Consider the following 19,183-nt stretch of genomic DNA (forward strand, 5'->3'; position numbering starts at 1 on the left):
AATGCTTCTCAAATAGACAATAGACAATAGGTGCAGGAGTTGGCCATTCGGCCCTTCAAGCCAGCACCACCATTCACCATGATCATGGCTGATCATCCACAATCAGTACCCCGTTCCTGCCTTCTCCCCTTATCCCTTGACTCCGCTATCTTTAAGAGCTCTATCTAACTCTCTCTTGAAAGCACCCAGAGAATTGGCCTCCACTGCCTTCTGAGGCAGAGAATTCCACAGATTTACAACTCCGACTGAAAAAGTTTTTCCTCATCTCCAATCTAAATGGCCTACCCCTTATTCTTAAACTGTGACCTCTGGTTCTGGACTCCCCCAACATTGGGAACATTTTTCCTGCCTCTAACATGTCCAATCCCTTAAGAATCTTATATGTTTCAATAAGATCCCCTCTCATCCTTCTAAATTCCAGCGTATACAAGCCTAGTCGCTCCAGTCTTTCAACATGTGACAGTCCCGCCATTCCGGGAATTAACCTAGTGAACCTTCGCTGCACGCCATCAATAGCAAGAATATCCTTCCTCAAATTTGGAGACCAAAACTGCACACAATACTCCAGGTGTGGTCTCACTAGGGCCCTGTACAACTGCAGAAGGACTTCTTTGCTCCTATACTCAACTCCTCTTGTTATGAAGGCCAACATTCCATTGGCTTTCTTCAATACTTGCTGTACCTGCATGCTTCCTTTCAGTGACTGATGCACTAGGACACCCAGATCTCGTTGTACGTCCCCTTTTCCTAACTTGACACCATTCAGATAATAATCTGCCTTCCTGTTCTTACCACCAAAGTGGATAACCTCACATTTATCCACATTAAACTGCATCTGCCACGCATCCGCCCACTCACACAACCTGTCCAAGTCACCCTACAACCTCATAGCATCTTCCTCACAGTTCAAACTTATATCAATATCGAAACATAGAAACATAGAAAATAGGTGCAGGAGTAGGCCATTCGGCCCTTCGAGCCTGCACCGCCATTCAATATGATCATGGCTGATCATCCAGCTCAGTAGCCTGTACCTGCCTTCTCTCCATACCCCCTGATCCCTTTAGCCACAAGGGTCACATCTAACTCCCTCTTAAATATAGCCAATGAACTGGCCTCAACTACCTTCTGTGGCAGAGAATTCCACAGACTCACCACTCTCTGTGTGAAGAAATGTTTTCTCATCTCGGTCCTAAAAGACTTCCCCCTTATCCTTAAGCTGTGACCCCTGGTTCTGGACTCCCCCAACATCGGGAACAATCTTCCCGCATCTAGCCTCTCCAACCCCTTAAGAATTTTATATGTTTCTATATAAACATATTTAGTCTTCTAAATTCCAGCGAGTACAAGCCCAGTCTATCCAGTCTTTCCTCATATGAAAGTCCCGCCATCCCAATATCCACTTTCAGGTCAAGCCAACAACTCATAGTGACCTAGTTACCATTACCTCCATTTTATTTTGTGCAATTAACATCATTTTGACTCAAGTTAAGGTTTGTCACAGATCCAGTTGTTATTTTTAGTGAGGTCTTTCAAATGCATAATCTTGGATAGAGGCATGTAATATTATAAAGCGAAAAATAAATTGGTGCAGATATGCATCAATTGAGTAAACATTGCTACATGGATAAAGATCTTCTAAAGACTAGTTATGATTTGTATTTCAAGCACTGAAAACCTTATTTTTTACTGGAAATTCAACCCAAATGCATTAGGAGAGGCGCTCAAGTGAGGTGCATGATTGAATGGAGGTCAATTGTAAGTAAACATTAACAGATCTCAAAAACGGATCTGGAAAACGTAGTTATTCATCATCATAACAGGTGATTTCTGCAAGGCACTGCACAATAAATAAAAATGTTCAGAACAAGAGCTTCCATATTAATTACACTCCCAAGGTAAAAGAAATTCGCAATGTGCTTTTACTCATATGCCATGAAACAGAAATTGATGACAAGCTGCATAGGGAAACTCCACAGAGTAGTGAAAGAGATTTTAAAGAGCACCTTAAGAGAGCAAAGTGAGATGAAGGGAATGTTTAGTCAGACCATTCCAGAACTTGAGTCAGCAGCTAATTTTACAGCCGTAACATCAAAACCTGTCTCTTCTTCAGACTAAGTATGCTACAACCTTCCAAACTTGAAAATGAGTTCAACAATTTAATGTAACATATGTAACATATACTTTCAGTATTTTTATTCCAGATTTTCAGCATTACTTTCAAATCCCATTGTCATTTCAAGATAGATTGTTAACTTCTCTAGACTTTTAATTAGCGCCATCATTTGTTTTGTCATTTAATCTTTCTGGCCTTCAATCCATTGGGCTCCTTATTCATTATCTCCATTCCCCATCTTACTCCACCTTTTAAAACGTGAGCATTTTTAGCTGTTCCCAGTTTTGGTGGAAATTCATTCATTTGAACCATTAAATCAATCTTTCTCTCCAGAGAAGCTACAAATCCTGCTGAGTATTTCTTGCATTTTCTCAGTACAAATGAGCATTAGTTTAGCTTAAGGTAGACACAAAATGCTCCAGCATCTCTGGAGAGAAGGAATGGGTGACAGTCTCGACCCAAAACGTCACCCATTCCTTCTCTCCAGAGGTGCTGCCTGACCCGCTGAGTTACTCCAGCATTTTGTGTCTACCTTCGATTTAAACCAACATCTGCAGGTTTTTTTCCTATTAGTTTAACTTAGTCCAGTTAAGAGATACAGCACGGAAACGGGTAATTTGGCCCACTGAGTCCATGCCGACCAGCAATCCCCACACACTAACACTATCCTGTAAACACTAGGGACAAGTTACAATTTTACCAAGCCAATTAGCCTACAAACCTGTATGTCTTTGGAGTGTGGGAGGAAACCGGAGAAAACTTACGCAGGTCACGAGGAGAACGTACAAACCCCTGCAGACAACACCCTCGGTCAGGATCGAACCCGGATCTCTGTCGCTGTAAGGCAGCAACTCTACCATTGTGCCACCATGCTGCCCATTCTCGAATGACTTCATGTTTACAAAGAAGAGAGCTAGGGCAGCCAGGATTGAATAGAATAATTGAGGCTAAAGAAATAGATTATGTTTCTATTAATTAAGGTTTTATCAGCAAGTGAATTGTTGGAGGAGCACAACCTGGTAATATCACACAAGTGGAAAAAGGAAGCATGAATTGTAAAAATGAGACTTGAAACTCCAAAGGTATATTCTGGGTTTGATTTCAGACAGTTATCAAGAAGAGGATTGAAATGGATTACTAAATGTTTGGAGACCTTCTTTAGGCTAATATCACACTAACATTCTCCTTGAAAGAAATCAAGTTACAGAATGTAATTGTTATTCTTTTCACACTTACATAAACCTGCCACTAAATATGATGAGCAATTCCTAGCATTTATGGAGCATTTATTTTCACTTGTTACAAACCTTTGTCTCCAATGATAACCAGCATTTCCCAATCTACAAAGTTGTTAGCTGCAGTTACAGCCATCCTTTCCTGTCTGCATTTTGAGAAAACTTTTTTGAGGGAGAGAGGAAATTGTTTTCCGTCCTTTGAACAAATCTTTCCCATGATGTTATGCATGGAGACGTATGCCTGGAGTATGTCACGATACAAGACACTTTAACATATTTTCTAAAAGTTTTAAACGTTCATTTAATTTGTTTTGACACAATTTTATTCTTGTGTAAATATCCAGGCATGTGACCACTGAGAGGGAAATGGAGAAACAGAATAGGAAGTCGGTGGAGGTTGTGTAAATGGCAGAGGGTATGCCAATTCTTACTTTTGCTATCTCTGAAATGTCTTTGAAATATCAGTGTGGCAGCTCTGGGAATAGTGGGAGTTCCAATGGCAGCTCCAATCACCTCCTGCTGATGACTCCCAGTAACATCCTCATGTATGATGCAGAAAACCCTGGAGCCTTTGGCCCTGCTAAACATAGCCCTCCTCTTACCTGACACTCACATTTTTCTGTGCTTTGATCAGTATGCCATGAATTGCTATTGGACACAGATGGGTACCCTTTTAAAGACTGCATCTGTACAGAATTTCTCTATTTCAGCATTCACTTTCATCTGTTCTGGAATATTATTCCTCTGAACCTACCCTAGATGTATAATCAATGGGATTCCAGGAATAAACAATGAACAGGCACCATCCCTGATCTGTTGCTCACTGGAAGAAATTCTTGTTCCATTTATGCTAATTACGTACATTGCAAGATAAATAATAGGAAAAACAAAATTGTAGCTTTAACAACAATCAAACTTAAAATGTCCTTATTTTCAGAAACCAAAACACCGGCCTTGTATATCATCCTTTCAACTAGAAATAATATTATTTTATGTTATTTATATCCAAAGCAACTGTTAACATGGACATAGCTGAGCAATTCATTCCATGTCTTTAATATGCATATTCACAGAAATGACTGGTTTTAAGAATGATGGTTTATCATGTTAAGTTATGTTCATGCCACATAATTTGCCAAACAATGACCCTTTTTCTTAGGTCCATCAAAATCAAGGATGATTTGCTTCCAATCCAGATTAGTTGCTTCCAAGAAGCAAATGAGGCCATTATGTGAATCCCAGACTCTTTCTCCCTGATGATTCAATTTAATGTCATTACCATCAGGTTGCCCGTAATCAGCATACTGGAAAGAAACTCAACTGGACTAGCCTGTGTCCAGAAACAAGTCAGAGGCTGGCTATTTTGTGGTCAAGTGTCAAATGTCCTGACATCCCACACGTTTCCACTATCTACTAGTCTTAAGTATGATGACATACTCTCTCCTTGCCAAGATGAGTATAGCTCTGACAATCCTCATGAACTTGACACAATTCAAGAATGCTGTCTGTTTGACTGATCCATGCACCATTCTACTTGGTGCATGCCTAATGATACAAAGGCCTGTCCGATGTTGGCAGTACTTGTCTATTATTTATTGTGCATCAAAACATCATGAAGACAAAATATCTGAATATGTCTCTTTGAAGATCATTCCATTTCATGCTATCAAGAGATAGCTGACCTTCAAATTATTTCCAGACGGTAATGTGCGTCTCAGGTAGATAATTAAGAACTGAAAATGTCACTGGTGAACAAGTTGAATATATAACAATATTAAAAGTGTTTTCAAAGTCTGTCAATGTTCTGCCTATCAGATGGTGCAACTTTGTGCAACATTCTTTCCTAAGTCACTTGCAAGTTTACAGAAAAAAATGCAGAAGGAAAAGAAATTGTAACTGTCACAAAATCTTTTTGCCAACAACTTCAAGGTAATTAAGCATTCTCCAAATCACAGATGCTCAGAAAATAGACATACTTAAGTACAAGTTCTTCCCAGTTATGGCAGGGTTCTCTTCCAAAGAACAGTTTGTAACCTGAACAGTTTACAAGTTGGAAATGTGGCAATGAGCTGTCAGTAGAAGAGTTCTGCAGAGGCGAGTTGTCCCTCAAGAATAGAGAGTCTGGAAAAGTATTTTAAATCTCCATTCGTGATTCTTAATAAAAAATCTGCTATTTACAAATTTAGCCTGAGACTTTCACAGGCTAAGAATGATATTCTTTTAAAAGATTTTACTGCTGATGATGTTTTTAAATGCAGACACTAGGAACTGCAGATGCTAGTTTGGAAAAAGACACAAAGTGCTGGAAAACCCACCTCTCACCTGTATCCTCCTGTCGATTGCCAGGCTTTGTCTCGCTTCCACCTCTCACAGCTTTCTTCCCTCTACTACAATCACTGGAGTCCCAACCCAGAACGCTGCCTATCCATGTTCTCCATAGATACTACCTAACCCCACCCCAAATTACTCCAGTACTTTGTGTCCTTTTTTTTGGTTAAGATTCTAAATGCTATGGACAGTTTTTCAAAAGACACTGCTGCTGGCCCAAACAGCACATTTCTTGAGAGGATTCATAAAAGGTACATCAATGTGCTAACCAGGATGTGGCAACATTTCAGCCAAGTCAAGCCTGTAGCCCCACAGCACCTGGCAAATCCATCCTGTCAACATCCCAAACACTTGTTCACATGAACGGGCGATACATAAGTCAGGTAGTCGCAAACCTGACTAACTGTAGCCATATTTCATCTCTTTCACACATGCTTCAATGCCATTTGGAACATGGATCTGCACAGGGGCTCACAAATAACAGGCATTGACATATTTTAAAAGAAGTTCAATGTTGATGCAACAATTTTATTGATCAAAGTAGAAGACAATGTAAGTGCCATGTCGAATCAGTTGCTGCATGGCTACCTGCTTCCTTCATGATAACTCTATTGGTTTATTTTGCTATCTACATTTCTTGAATCTGACAAGGGTGGCACGGTGGCACAGCGATAGAGTTGCTGCCTTGCAGCATCAGGCTTGGGTCCGATCTCGACTACTAGTGTTGTCTGTACGGAGTTTGTACGTTCTCCCCATGACTACGTGGGTTTTCTCCAAGATCTTCAGTTTCCTTTCACACTTCAAAGACATAGGGGTATGTAGGTTAATTGGCTTGGTGTATGTGTAAATTGTCCCTAGTGTGTCACGTAGGATAGTGTTAATGTGCGGGGATCGACGAACGGCTCAGACTCAGTGGGCCGAAGGGCCTATTTATGCGCTGAATCTCTAAACTAAAAACTAAACCTACTCTGGGACCAGCACATAGATGTAATTAGTAAGAAGGTGCCCCAGTTTAAAGAGATTTGTCCTAATACTGAATACTCTGATAAACTGCTGTAGATGTACTGTACAAATCATCCTGACATGTTGCATCGTAGCCTGGCATGACAATTCCAACATACATGAACGCGAGACCGCTAAGCGGTGAACTCAGTCTGGCCCATCACAGACACAGCCCTTCCATCCATCCAAAGTATTTACATAATAATAATAATAATAATAATATATTCCTTTATTTGTCCCACACCGGGAAAATTTACAAAAACTTTACAAACCTGTACATCTTTGGAGTGTGGGAGGAAACCGGAGCACCCGGAAAAAACCCACGCAGGTCACAGGGAGAACGTACAGACTCCATACAGACAGCACCCGTAGTCAGGATCGAACCCGGGTCTCTGGCGCTGTAAGGCAGCAATGCTGTGCCACCGTACCGCCCCTCAAGATGCTGCCTCAAGAAGATGGCATTTATCATCAAAGATCCCCAGCATACAGACCATGCCCTCTTCTTGCTGCTATTACCAGGCAGGAGGTACAGTAACCTGAAATCTTTCCTACAGCTATCAGGTTATTTAACCAACCCACACAACCCTGATTCGACCTTAGCAATGGAAAACTCTTGAATTACCTTGGACTTGGTATTTTTGTGTTTTGCAATAATGTCTTTTTCTTTGTAATATTTTTTTCTATATTTTACTGTTTGGCAGAATGCATGTGCAGTGCATGTGCAGTGCATGTGCAGTGCATGTGCAGTGCATGTGCAGTGCATGTGCAGTGCATGTGCAGTGCATGTGCAGTGCATGGTTTTGTGCAGTTGTCCAAGGCTGCGATAATGCTGCAAGGAAGATTTTCATCATGCAGTTGCCTCACCGTACCTGTGCATGACAATCAACTCGACTTCAACTTCAATCCTTCCTTTGGCTGTAAAAATGGACTCTAGCAATGGTGGATCAGCTACCTGCTGTGCATTATACTTATTTTTTACTCCCGTGCTTTTGATAAGAAAGTAAATATCAGGTCAACGTATTGATACGTGTTTGATTTCTATCACTGCAGATGTTGTATTCTCCCATTATAGCCTCCACCACTTCCGTGCCTATCTTTCTCCATACATCCGCTTGAATTCTCCAGTTTTCAATTTATATTATTTTACAAATACGCTGCAGCTAAATAATAATTTGACAAATTCATGTCCTCCTTTTGTATCCTGAATAATATTTGATTATGTCATATGAAAAAATTATCAATACATAACGTATATGTATTGTATGTGCGTGGAGAATTATAAATCTCCATTGTTTGTTTAAGTAATAAGATGGCCTACACTAAACACAATGATTTGTGGTTCAACTAAAATACAAGCCAAAAATAAGACGACAAAAAATAGTCAGCCTATTTCAGTGAAGTAATAAAAAACGCATTAGCGCTGTTGTAAAATTTGTGGCTGAGCTATTGTTCATTTATCAAAACAAAGTCAGAAGCGTGGAATGTGCTGAGGAACAAGGTCGTACATCACCACAGGGCAAGAGTTCATCCTTCATTGAAAGCATTACAGATGCCTACTTTGCAGCAGTTGCACATCTTACTCCACATATAAAACAATCTTATTGACTTCCTGCAGAGGACAAGCTACCGTTCTTAGGGTTGCTATAGCTGCACTTACTAAATATTCTCAAAGAAGGCATCCTTACTTGTTCAAGTCAGCTGCCAGGAAACTGAAAGAATGTGTGTGCAATAAATAAGTGAAACCATGGAGCATGATGTGGAAGGGGCTGCTGGAGGGGGTTGTGGAGACAGGTGCTATTATAACATAAGTTAGGAAAAGGGGACGTACAACGAGATCTGGGTGTCCTAGTGCATCAGTCACTGAAAGGAAGCATGCAGGTACAGCAGGCAGTGAAGAAAGCCAATGGAATGTTGGCCTTCATAACAAGAGCAGTTGAGTATAGGAGCAAAGAGTCCTTCTGCAGTTGTACAGGGCCCTTGTGAGACTGCACCTGGAGTACTGCGTGCAGTTTTGGTCTCCAAATTTGAGGAAGGATATTCTTGCTATTGAGGGCATGCAGCGTAGGTTTACTAGGTTAATTCCCGGAATGGCAGGACTGTCATATGGTGAAAGACTGGAGTGACTAGGCTTGTATACACTGGAATTTAGAAGAATGAGAGGGGATCTTATCGAAACATATAAGATTATTAAGGGGTTGGACACGTTAGAGGCAGGAAACATGTTCCCAATGTTGGGGGAGTCCAGAACCAGGGGCCATAGTTTAAGAATAAGGGGTAGGCCATTTAGAACAGAGATGAGGAAAAACTGTTTCAGTCAGAGAGTTGTAAATCTGTGGAATTCTCTGCCTCAGAAGGCAGTGGAGGCCAATTCTCTGGATGCTTTCAAGAGAGAGTTAGATAGAGCTCTTAAAGATAGCAGAGTCAAGGGATAAGGGGAGAAGGCAGGAACGGGGTACTGATTGTGGATGATCAGCCATGATCATGGTGAATGGCGGAGCTGGCTCGAAGGGCCAAATGGCCAACTCCATTCATCAACATGAATATGGTGGACTGAAGTGCCTTAAAACTACACTGTGTACATCACCCTGCAATTAGACAGCTCAGATGGTTGATTCAATTGATTTAGTGATTGACATACGAGTACACCAGTATAAAAACAAGGTAATTCCTGGACCATCCATATTTTAACAACGATCAAGAAAGCACACCAATGCCTCTACTTCCTTCGAAGGCTTAGGAAGTTCAGCATGTCCCCAACAACTCTCACCAATTTCTGCAGACATGCCGTAGAAAGCATTTTATCAGGATGCATCACAGCTTGGTTAGGGAACATCATCTAATCCCGCATGAAATTGCAGCGAATTGTGGACACAGCCCAGACCATCACACAAACCAACCTCCCTTCCATTTACACCTCACGCTGCCTCGGCAAGGCCAGCAGCATAATCAAGGATGAGTCACACCCTGGCCATTTGCTCTTCTCCCCTCTCCCATTGGACAAAAGGTATAGAAGTGTGAAAACGTACACCTTCAGATTCAGGGACAGTTTCTTCCCAGCTGTTATCAGGCAACCGAACCATCCTATCACAACTAGAGAGCAGTCCTGAACTACTATCTACCTTATTGGTGTCCCTTAGACTATCTTTGATTGGACTTTACAGGCTTTACCTTGCACTAAACATTATTCCCTTATTATGTTATGTACACTGTGATTGGCACGATTGTAATCATGAATTCTCTTTCGCCTAACACAGCTGACTGGTTAGCATGCAACAAAAGCTTTTCACTGTACCTCAGTACACAGGACAATAAACTAAACTAAAACTGAAACGGAGTTTAGCACCTGATACTTCAATTTCTCATCTATAATTTCAAAATGCTGAAATGGAGCTATTAAAAAAATTACCAGTCCCTCAGGTCTCCAATTATCTATATTTTTATTATTCCCTATTATTCTGTATCTTCAAGACTTCATGTCTCAAAAAACCTTTCCATACCATCAAGGCTTGCACAGTAGATAGAACAACCATGTCTCAAAAGGTCTGTTGGCTCCCAAATCTAACTCACTGTTATTTAATGGGCACAAATCATGTTAATTTAATGGTGGAATACTGACATATAATTAGTGGGGACCTATTTGCTTTGAAGGTCTTCTGACAATATTACTGAGAATATCTTTGAGCTGAAAATAAACTGACAGAAACCTCATTCCATAGGAGAACCTTCCAGAAGCATTAGACTAATGCACTGAGGGAGGTGGTGGAGGATGAGAGAGGGGGATATAAATTGAAACTTTTCCAGGAAGCATACAAGGCTACTTGTTATACACTGCATGACAATAAATTATATCTGAAAAATCACCACCAAATCCAATTCAACCAATTCCATTTTTCCTGGTTTTCTTTTCTGTTTATTCTTATCTGATTTTAACCCTTGGACTGCTGTCAATCTTTGCACTCCCTTCATGTTGTCATTTACTCCTGCTTCCCACTTTAAACCATTCTTACTCTTTTGTTCTTTCCCAGAGGCTACTATTCCTGGACTCTGTGTTATCATTAAAGTAGCCATTATTCGCATGTTGTATCCTTCAGTTATGCTTCAAAGCAATCAGCCTGAAATACTGAAATCAGTCTGACGAAGGATCCTTAATGGAAATGTCACCTATCCGTATTCTACAGAGACGCTGAGTTACTCCAAAATTTTGTATCTATCTTTGGTCCAAAATTCCAATTCAACCCCAGATGCTACAAACTTTAAGAAAAAAATAAATGTTGGTCAGCGTGTGGTGCCCTCAAGAAGGTAGTACATATTTCCAAGAAACACCAATGATCTCAAATATTTTAGTTAAAATACAATTTATTTCTAAATCAGAGAGAAAGTCATCATGGATCAAAACCAGTGAATTAAAACAAAATTGACAGCTACTTTGGTATTTATTCACAAAATGCTGGAGTAACTCAGCAGGTCAGGCAGCATCTCGGGAGAGAAGGAATGGGTGACGTTTCGGGTTGAGACGTTTCGGGTCGAGACCCTTCTTCAGACTGATGGAGAAGCTACTTTGGTACCACTTTATTAAAATTCCCAAATGAGTTACATCAAATACTGAAAATATTCAGCTCTGATGTGACTAGTAACCAGAAAAAATTATGGGTATTAATCCTCATTGAAGTACATTGATTAATTTGACACTCCTTTAGTTAATTAAACAAGAGAATGTGGACACGCATTGAATAAAACAATATTACTCTTCCATCATATGTCAATGAAGGCCAACCAATTAGTCAGAGTTTAAATCTAATATTGCATACTAAATGCTTAAATTGGTCTCGCATCATCTCCTGCTACCTTCAGCTCATCTCTCACATAATTTTGCCCAGTTAATACTCAATGCAATTGAAACTGTAAACACGGAAAAACTGCATTGCACAAACACAAAGCAAATAAACTCAATAAATCCACAAAAAAAGTGAATGGAAACTGAAAAAATGTCATCTCAGCTTGGCACAGTGGGTGTATTCCTGACTTTGAAACAGAAATGCAGATATTTTAGCAGATAGTTAGCATGACACTCCGCTGGCAGTCCAAAGGGAGTGTTGCACAGTTAGCAGTCTTGTCTTTCAGATGTGACAAACTGAGGACCTACCTGCTCTCTCTGGTGAACATAAAAGTTCCTACGGCATTATTCCACAGTCCCTTGGCTAATATTTATTACTTATTTTTCATGACCAAAATAGATGTTTTTGTATTTATCATATTGCTGTGCGAGAACACTGTGTGCAATTTGTGCTGTAATTCCTGCATTAAATACTAAAAGTGCATTAGGATATTGTGAAACATGTAGCCAGGTAACAGAATATTAAAGTTTGCACTCTGAAACAAAATCTATGAGTTCCCTCAGCTTTAATTTTCTACACAATGAAGTTTCAATTTGAATATTTTTCTCAGTGTGTCAGAGAGAGTCCAACTGTTCATTAACTGCAACACCTCACTCATATTCCCAACACCTCATTGTAAAGAACAAAATTAGATTCATGACTTGGGGAAATTAAGAAATAAATAGCCTTTTCTGGATTCTGAAAGCATAGTTTGCTTTTGCTGTCACCCATGTAGCCATCAACATGATACCCAATCTGACACAAAACAGAAATAGATCTGTTTTAGGAAATGCTTCACTAGTCTAACATAAAATTTGAGTCCAACAGATAGCAACACCTTTCTAACAAGATCTCTTTATCAAACAAAGCATAATTTGCACTACTTTTTTTGTTCTTTCTCTTTACAAAGATGCTTGAACAAGCACCAAGCAAACTTACATCTTTATCAAATGCAATCACCCTATTGCCTGAAAATGCTATGCTGTGCTGTTGGTATTATACAATTTCATTCTTTTTAGTTATTCCACGTATCCAAAAAATATTCACAATATCTATATGCATGAGAGTTTTGAATATTCTTGCAAAGTTGTTTGTAAATCATAATGATCTGTTCCATGATTCTATGATCAGAACAACTACACTGCCTCCTTGGATCCAGTCACCTTCTGTTTTAGAAAAAGATAGAATGGCTTCTAATGGTGGTTTTAGAGAATGGTATTCAAAAAGGTTCAGAGCAGCCCTAAACAACAATTCCAACCATGTCCAGTCCTTCACTCCACATTATCCCCATCAATGCTTCTCCTGATTTCTGAGGATCATCTTGGATTGATCCATTTCACTTGCTTCATCTTGAATAAACTGGGATGGTGCAGACTCTTAATGACAGTTCCTTCTCAAAGACCCACCCTCATCCCAACTAATTTCATCTATCTGTTCCGTTAGCATTATGAGTCACACTCCCTGGACTTGAATGCCCAGGAGTGATGAAGACTGCAAAAAGTCGTGAACACTGCCCAGTCGATCACGGGTACTCACCTCCCCACCATCGAAGGGATTTACAGGAGTCGCTGCCTTAAAAAGGCAAGCAGCATCATCAGAGACCCATACCATCCTGGCCACACACGCACGGTAGCGCAGTGGTAGAGTTGCTGCTTTACAGCGAATGCAGCGCCGGAGACTCAGGTTCGATCCTGACTACGGGTGCTGCACTGTAAGGAGTTTGTACGTTCTCCCCGTGACCTGCGTGGGTTTTCTCCGAGATCTTCGGTTTCCTCCCACACTCCAAAGACGTACAGGTATGTAGGTTAATTGGCTGGGTAAATGTAAAAATTGTCCCTAGTGGGTGTAGGATAGTGTTAATGTACGGGGATCGCTGGGCGGCACGGACTTGGAGGGCCGAAAAGGCCTGTTTCCGGCTGTATATATATGATATGATATGATATTTCACTATCGGCCATCGGGAAGAAAATATAGAAAACTGTAACATTGAGGTTCAGAAAGAGCTTCTTCCCTACAGCCATCATGCTATTAAACACTACAAAACAAATAAGCTCTGAACTACATAGACTTAGGGCATTGGTTGTGTCTTTTTGCACTATTATTGTTTTTGTTTTCATGTGTATGGACGTATGTATATATACACACATTGAGCTATTTTTCCAGTTTATTATATTGTTTACAGAGTACAATGTTCATATTTTCTATTGTGCCACTGCAAATAAGAATTTCATTGCTCCCTTTCGGGACATATAACAATAAAACACTCTTGACTCTTGGCCCTTGGACCATGGTCCTGGGCATCGTCTAAAGTCAGATTGTTGCTCAGCTGGATAAGTTAAAATGACATGGGCTTCTTTCCTTTCTGCTACCTCCCTTTACTGATTCTGCCTGCAATTCCATTCCTAAAAGGATACCACTGAGACCTTACATTAAAACTTCATACAAATGTCATACCAATAGCTCAATAGCTCTCATCTTCTTTAAAACTGTTTTATGATTCCCTTGTAGGTGGTCCCCACTGCTTAAGGGGCATTTAATTTTTGTTGCTGTATGGTTTAAATAATTCACAAATCCATAATCAAAGAATTAAATATTCAAGGAGACCCTTGACAAGGGCAGTGCACTGTTTTAATTTCAAACTAAAGCTTATATTATGCTCATATCCATCCAAACAATTCCAGTAGAAATATATGCCCAAGATTTTTTTATCCTAAAGGCAGTAGCACAGACCATAGACCTTCTAAGGCTACAACAATGGAGATCAGTTGAACTTTGCTTCTCCTGCATGTTTATGGCTATCCTCCAACTAAAGATTTCTGAGTATTAAGAACATTCTGCACCTGTAATTAATATAATAATAATAATAATAATAATAATGCATTTTATTTATATAGCGCTTTTCATATACTCAAAGACGCTTTACAGAGATTTTGAGAACAATATGAACTGCATTATTAAAAAATATATATTATCCCACATTTTAAAAATAAAATTATGATCCTGTGATATTTTTTAAATTGTCTTTCACCTGCGCTGATCTTTCATTTAACAAATTTACTCAAATTGGATCCTTTAATACTCAATAACCAATAATCGCCTGTTTAATTGTATTTATTATACATGTGCTGAGTATTGTGTTTACGGGCCTATTTATTGCTGCAAGTAAGTATTTATGGTTCCATTGTTGGTACAATTGACAATTAAACACCCTTGACTCTTAAAACACAATGCAATGACTTAATATCCATTAAATATTCAAATATGATTTTTGTATGAAATAACTTTGATCAGGTTTCAAAAGGGGTGTTTACAAGATGTTGGTTTTGCCTTGATAAAATCTTCAAAAATTAAAATACAAAAAATAAACATTTCAATTTCCCAACATGAGTGTAGAATAGTCTGTTAATTTTCTAAAACATTGTATTCAACAAGCAGCTAGGAATATGATTGTCACTTTGAATATCGAGAAACAAATATCAGCGATAACCTTACCTGAAGTCATAATGCAATACAATATCATAACCACACATCATTTGCTCAGTATTAAACTTCAGATAATAAATACAAATACTACCATTCCCTATTTGCATTGGTGGCATTTAAGTGTATATACTTTTAATTATGCCAAAAAAAAGACATTTAGTACCTTTAATTTTACCTATGGAATTGATGGAATGGTTCCATGAAGTAAGCATTTTTGAATAAAAAGAGAAACAATTTATAAGTTTCATGATATATGATAAGGCAACCAATCATAGCAATAAAGTATACCACATGTAAACATACAGATGTAACATTATGTTGAAATGGAAATATTAATTCCATGTAATGATGGTAATTTTAGTGATAACGCAAAAAAAAAAGAAGAATGTAATTAGGAATGAGGTTGTGATCGACTTGCTTTTAAAACCATTCCTCCAGCATTCCAGCAGCCTGGGTGGGTACATACAACATACTTTCAATCAGCCATGCATAGCTGTTTATGGTCTAAGCACACTGCTTCACATGTCGCAACAAAATGTGACAATTCATCACACCCCAAGCTGAGAGCAGGCACTAATTAGTGACACCACCACCAGTTACATGAGCAAGCACAACTCTGAACATCATGACTTCAAGCACCAAACCAGTCAGACAGTCAATATAACTTTAACAGTGCTTTAATTATTTAACTGACATTTTCACATTAATTATTCTCATTTTTAGCCTAATTTGCACAAAGACAAAGGCAAAGAAAAAAAGCTGGACTCGAGTGCAAAAAGAACAAAAATAAAGAAAGACAGAATTTTCTTCAAACAGCTGAACTAAGCTTTTTTTCTCAGTTATTTATAGATAGAGAATAAGACAAGTACTAAAGGGGGAGAAGAAGGAAGCACAGTGGAAAAAAGGAATGGAACCCATACCTTGGTCGCCCATCATCAGGTGTGCCAGACCTTGAAGGGAAATAAGAGCACAGTCAGAAAAGAACAAGGGCATGTGGGAAGGTATTGTCACAATGACAAAAATGTTTTGTGACAGACATCTGTTTTTGTTTAGATGTCTTCATTACAGGGAAATAAAAAAGCATTTTTCAACCACAGGTTGCAATGCTTTGGGACAAGATCAGAAGAATGAAGAATATGACCCAGATAGCATTGGACAAATTTGAGATGTTTTAAATATACATATTTGCATTGAACAGAATTAAGGCTCCTTAAAAAGAATGCCATTTTCATCCAAGGAAAATTTTGTGACAGAACCACTCTTCTACCTACTTGTTGTGCTAATGTGACATCTTTTGATTTTATCGTTGACTGCTTCCATTAAAGTTTGTTTTCAGGGACGTTTTAATAAGGATTTATGTTTCAAACAAAAGTAGAAACATTGAGTAAAGATGCTATAAGCATCGCTCGCAGTGATTAACATTTAAACAGTTATTCAAACTTTTCTTTAACTTTCTACAAAATGTTGTGTTGTCATGCGGTAAATTTTAAAAAATGCATTATTGCCAAGCTATAAATGTCAAGTTTGATTTAAGAATTTAAGAAATGTGGTTTGCATATCTGGTATTGAAACCATTTTTTTAACTTGTCTTCCAAGCATTAGAATTCATGCACACATTGGTAGAATAATGAGAATTAATTTGGAATGTTTTTTATGATATTTTCTAAATCATTGTCTTTTTAAAGAAGTTGGGATAGATCGTAAATTTTTCATCCGAGGAAAGAAAACTGTTGTAGCAGATTGCCTAGTCAATGTACACATCACCTATTTTACTTCCCATTGAAGACTTCAGCAAATAAAATGGGAACATTCCCCCCCACAGATGAGTTACCATCCAGCAATGAAAGTTAAAATTCACAACCTGAAATTGAACCATGATTTGATTTTTAAGGAACAAAAACAAAATGCCAATAATGCCATTTGTACATGTTTAATATACGTTATACTTGTGTGGATCAATAAAACAATCTGATGAGAGTTTAGAACTTTCCATTCCATGAAATCCTCACTAAAAGCATAGTGGAGGAAAATGTCATTGTAGCCTAGAAAATTTGCCCTTTGGTTGTCAGGGGAAGCCTTAATGCAATAGCTAAACTGCAACTGACTGGACATGATCAATGATAGCAAACCAGGAAAGTTTGATTCAGCTCTATCTCAACTTGAAGGACATGCCTGTAACACTGCTCTATCTTAACTTGTGTTCTTGCTGTCAAATTGCTTAGTGGGAGAACTGCTTAAAAGGGTACTCAAGTCATTCTCACCAGCTTGTGAGTATAACCCTTGTGATTTTTACTTTCCTAAGAATACCGAGGCAGACATGATTAAATTTGCTGCCATGTCCATCACTGTACATAATGCTGACAGAAATAATTAACCCCAGGGTGTCCTACATACTATTCCTTTTCAAAGTGGTTTTTATTTCCCTCAGTGTTTCCATCAGGAGCTGTCTTTTTAATGGGAAAAAAGAACCGCTATTCTTACATTACTTTTTTTTTTAACTTGTTCTGATTATATTAAAGGGGCACATCCATTCAATAAATAGATGGTGTTATTGATGAATGTCAATATATTATAACATAAATGCTAGTTGGATAACGTGCAAAAATTGGGATTTTTTTTCCTCTTGAACCAATACATAGAGCTGCAAAAAAAAAACACAGCATCTGAAAATATATGTTAAAACAACTGTTAATGTTAAACAAATGTTAAAACAGCAAGGAATGGTCTGGCTCAGAGCGATGGTTTTCTTGAACGATGCCTTGTAGTGAAATTCTAATGCAGAAACGATCCAAATCATGGTGCACAATAGAAAAATCCCAATTTTTGCACAATAGAAAATGTTTAACATACTTACTCTCAAGCACACACAAAAACCTCGTCAACCACAAGCTGCTAGCACTGGGGAGCTTGAGGAGCAAGTCAATTGGACAATGGCAAGGGGAAAGGAGTGGTTAAGTGAAAGGATTGAGGTAAAGAAAATCAAAGGGAAGACTTGGAGGATGGGGCATATGAAAATTAATATTAGTGTGGTCAGTGGGTGTGATCCTTCAAAGAAACACTGAATGAACATCTGTCCAGAAGAGTGTATGTGTCAGACTCCCTTGCAGCAGTCCAGATGAAGGTCATTCCTTCTTCATTAAGTTAAATCTGGTCTCAAACCTCAGTGTGCATAAACCATGTCAAAATGGACAGCTGACATTTACATTGAAATAAGCCAAAACAGCCTATACTTTAGCAAACTGGAATACTCAGTCTATTAGTCTACCCAGTTTTATTATAACACTAAACTATGACTTATGGCTACTGTCCACAGTAACAAGGAAAGGAGACATTTTTTGTGTTGTGCCCAGATTTTATTATAGAACGCAGCAGCAGCAATGTTAAATTTGCCAAAATGAAGGGCCACCACAAATCTGGACATGCATTCTTGCTACTGTTTAAGCCATCAGGGCAATGTACCACTGTGACTTGAGATAAAATTGGATTAAGTAACAAGAAATTTAATTTTTGCTTCAGATTCACAATTCATGCTTCAGATTCATGCTGGTTTATGAGAAGCAGACTTGCAGTAAACATATCCCACCGAGCATACTTCATCAACTGGGGCAAAAAAGGTTTTTAAAAACTAAAGGAACGAACCAGTGTTTAAAATCATCACCCATCTACCTGTTCCTGCTTTCAACCCACAATGCCAAACACAAGTATTAACTATTATTATTTTTTTAATCAGGGCCTACCTTTAGATCTCTGCCATTAAGCAGCAAAAAATACTCCTACTTTAAATGTAGAGGTTAACCAGTGGTAATTAAAAGTTGTTCAACCAAAAAGTTGCAGGACTGACTGGAGTACATCTGCTGAAGCAATCCTAGTTAGGACTTGAAAAAGGCTCTTAACTACTTCCTACCATGTTGGTTATTATTTATAGGTCATGTGACTTTCATTGCCAAGGTCAGCATGTGCTGCCCAATTGAAATAAAAACAGCAAATATGGAAAATATTTAGTAACCCAGGCAGCTTCCACTTTAATAGCTGACATTTAACTTTGCCCTTCTCTGCTGAAAGGTTATCAACCTGAAATATTAGCTGTTTCTCGTTCAACAGATGCTGCCTGCGCTGCTGAAACTCTTCAGCATTTTCTGTTTTTA

The 19,183-nt window shown here is 38.7% G+C and overlaps 1 protein-coding gene across 28 annotated transcripts in view; it reads right to left on the reverse strand.

Annotated features, from left to right (window-relative positions):
- The window catches only part of nrxn1a (neurexin 1a), a 1,341,442-nt gene that overhangs the window by 1,116,204 nt on the left and 206,055 nt on the right, over positions 1–19,183 (reverse strand). For 25 of the 28 annotated variants that reach the window (XM_078404791.1, XM_078404790.1, XM_078404793.1 and 22 more), the window contains one exon: positions 15,959–15,988. The exons of the other annotated variants lie outside the window; for them this stretch is intronic. In XM_078404791.1, coding sequence (XP_078260917.1) covers positions 15,959–15,988 — 30 coding nt within the window. The remainder of the gene's footprint in view (positions 1–15,958; positions 15,989–19,183) is intronic. 28 annotated transcript variants of the gene reach the window in all.

The sequence above is a fragment of the Rhinoraja longicauda genome, chromosome 9, assembly GCF_053455715.1.
Source record: "Rhinoraja longicauda isolate Sanriku21f chromosome 9, sRhiLon1.1, whole genome shotgun sequence".
NCBI lineage: Eukaryota > Metazoa > Chordata > Chondrichthyes > Rajiformes > Arhynchobatidae > Rhinoraja > Rhinoraja longicauda.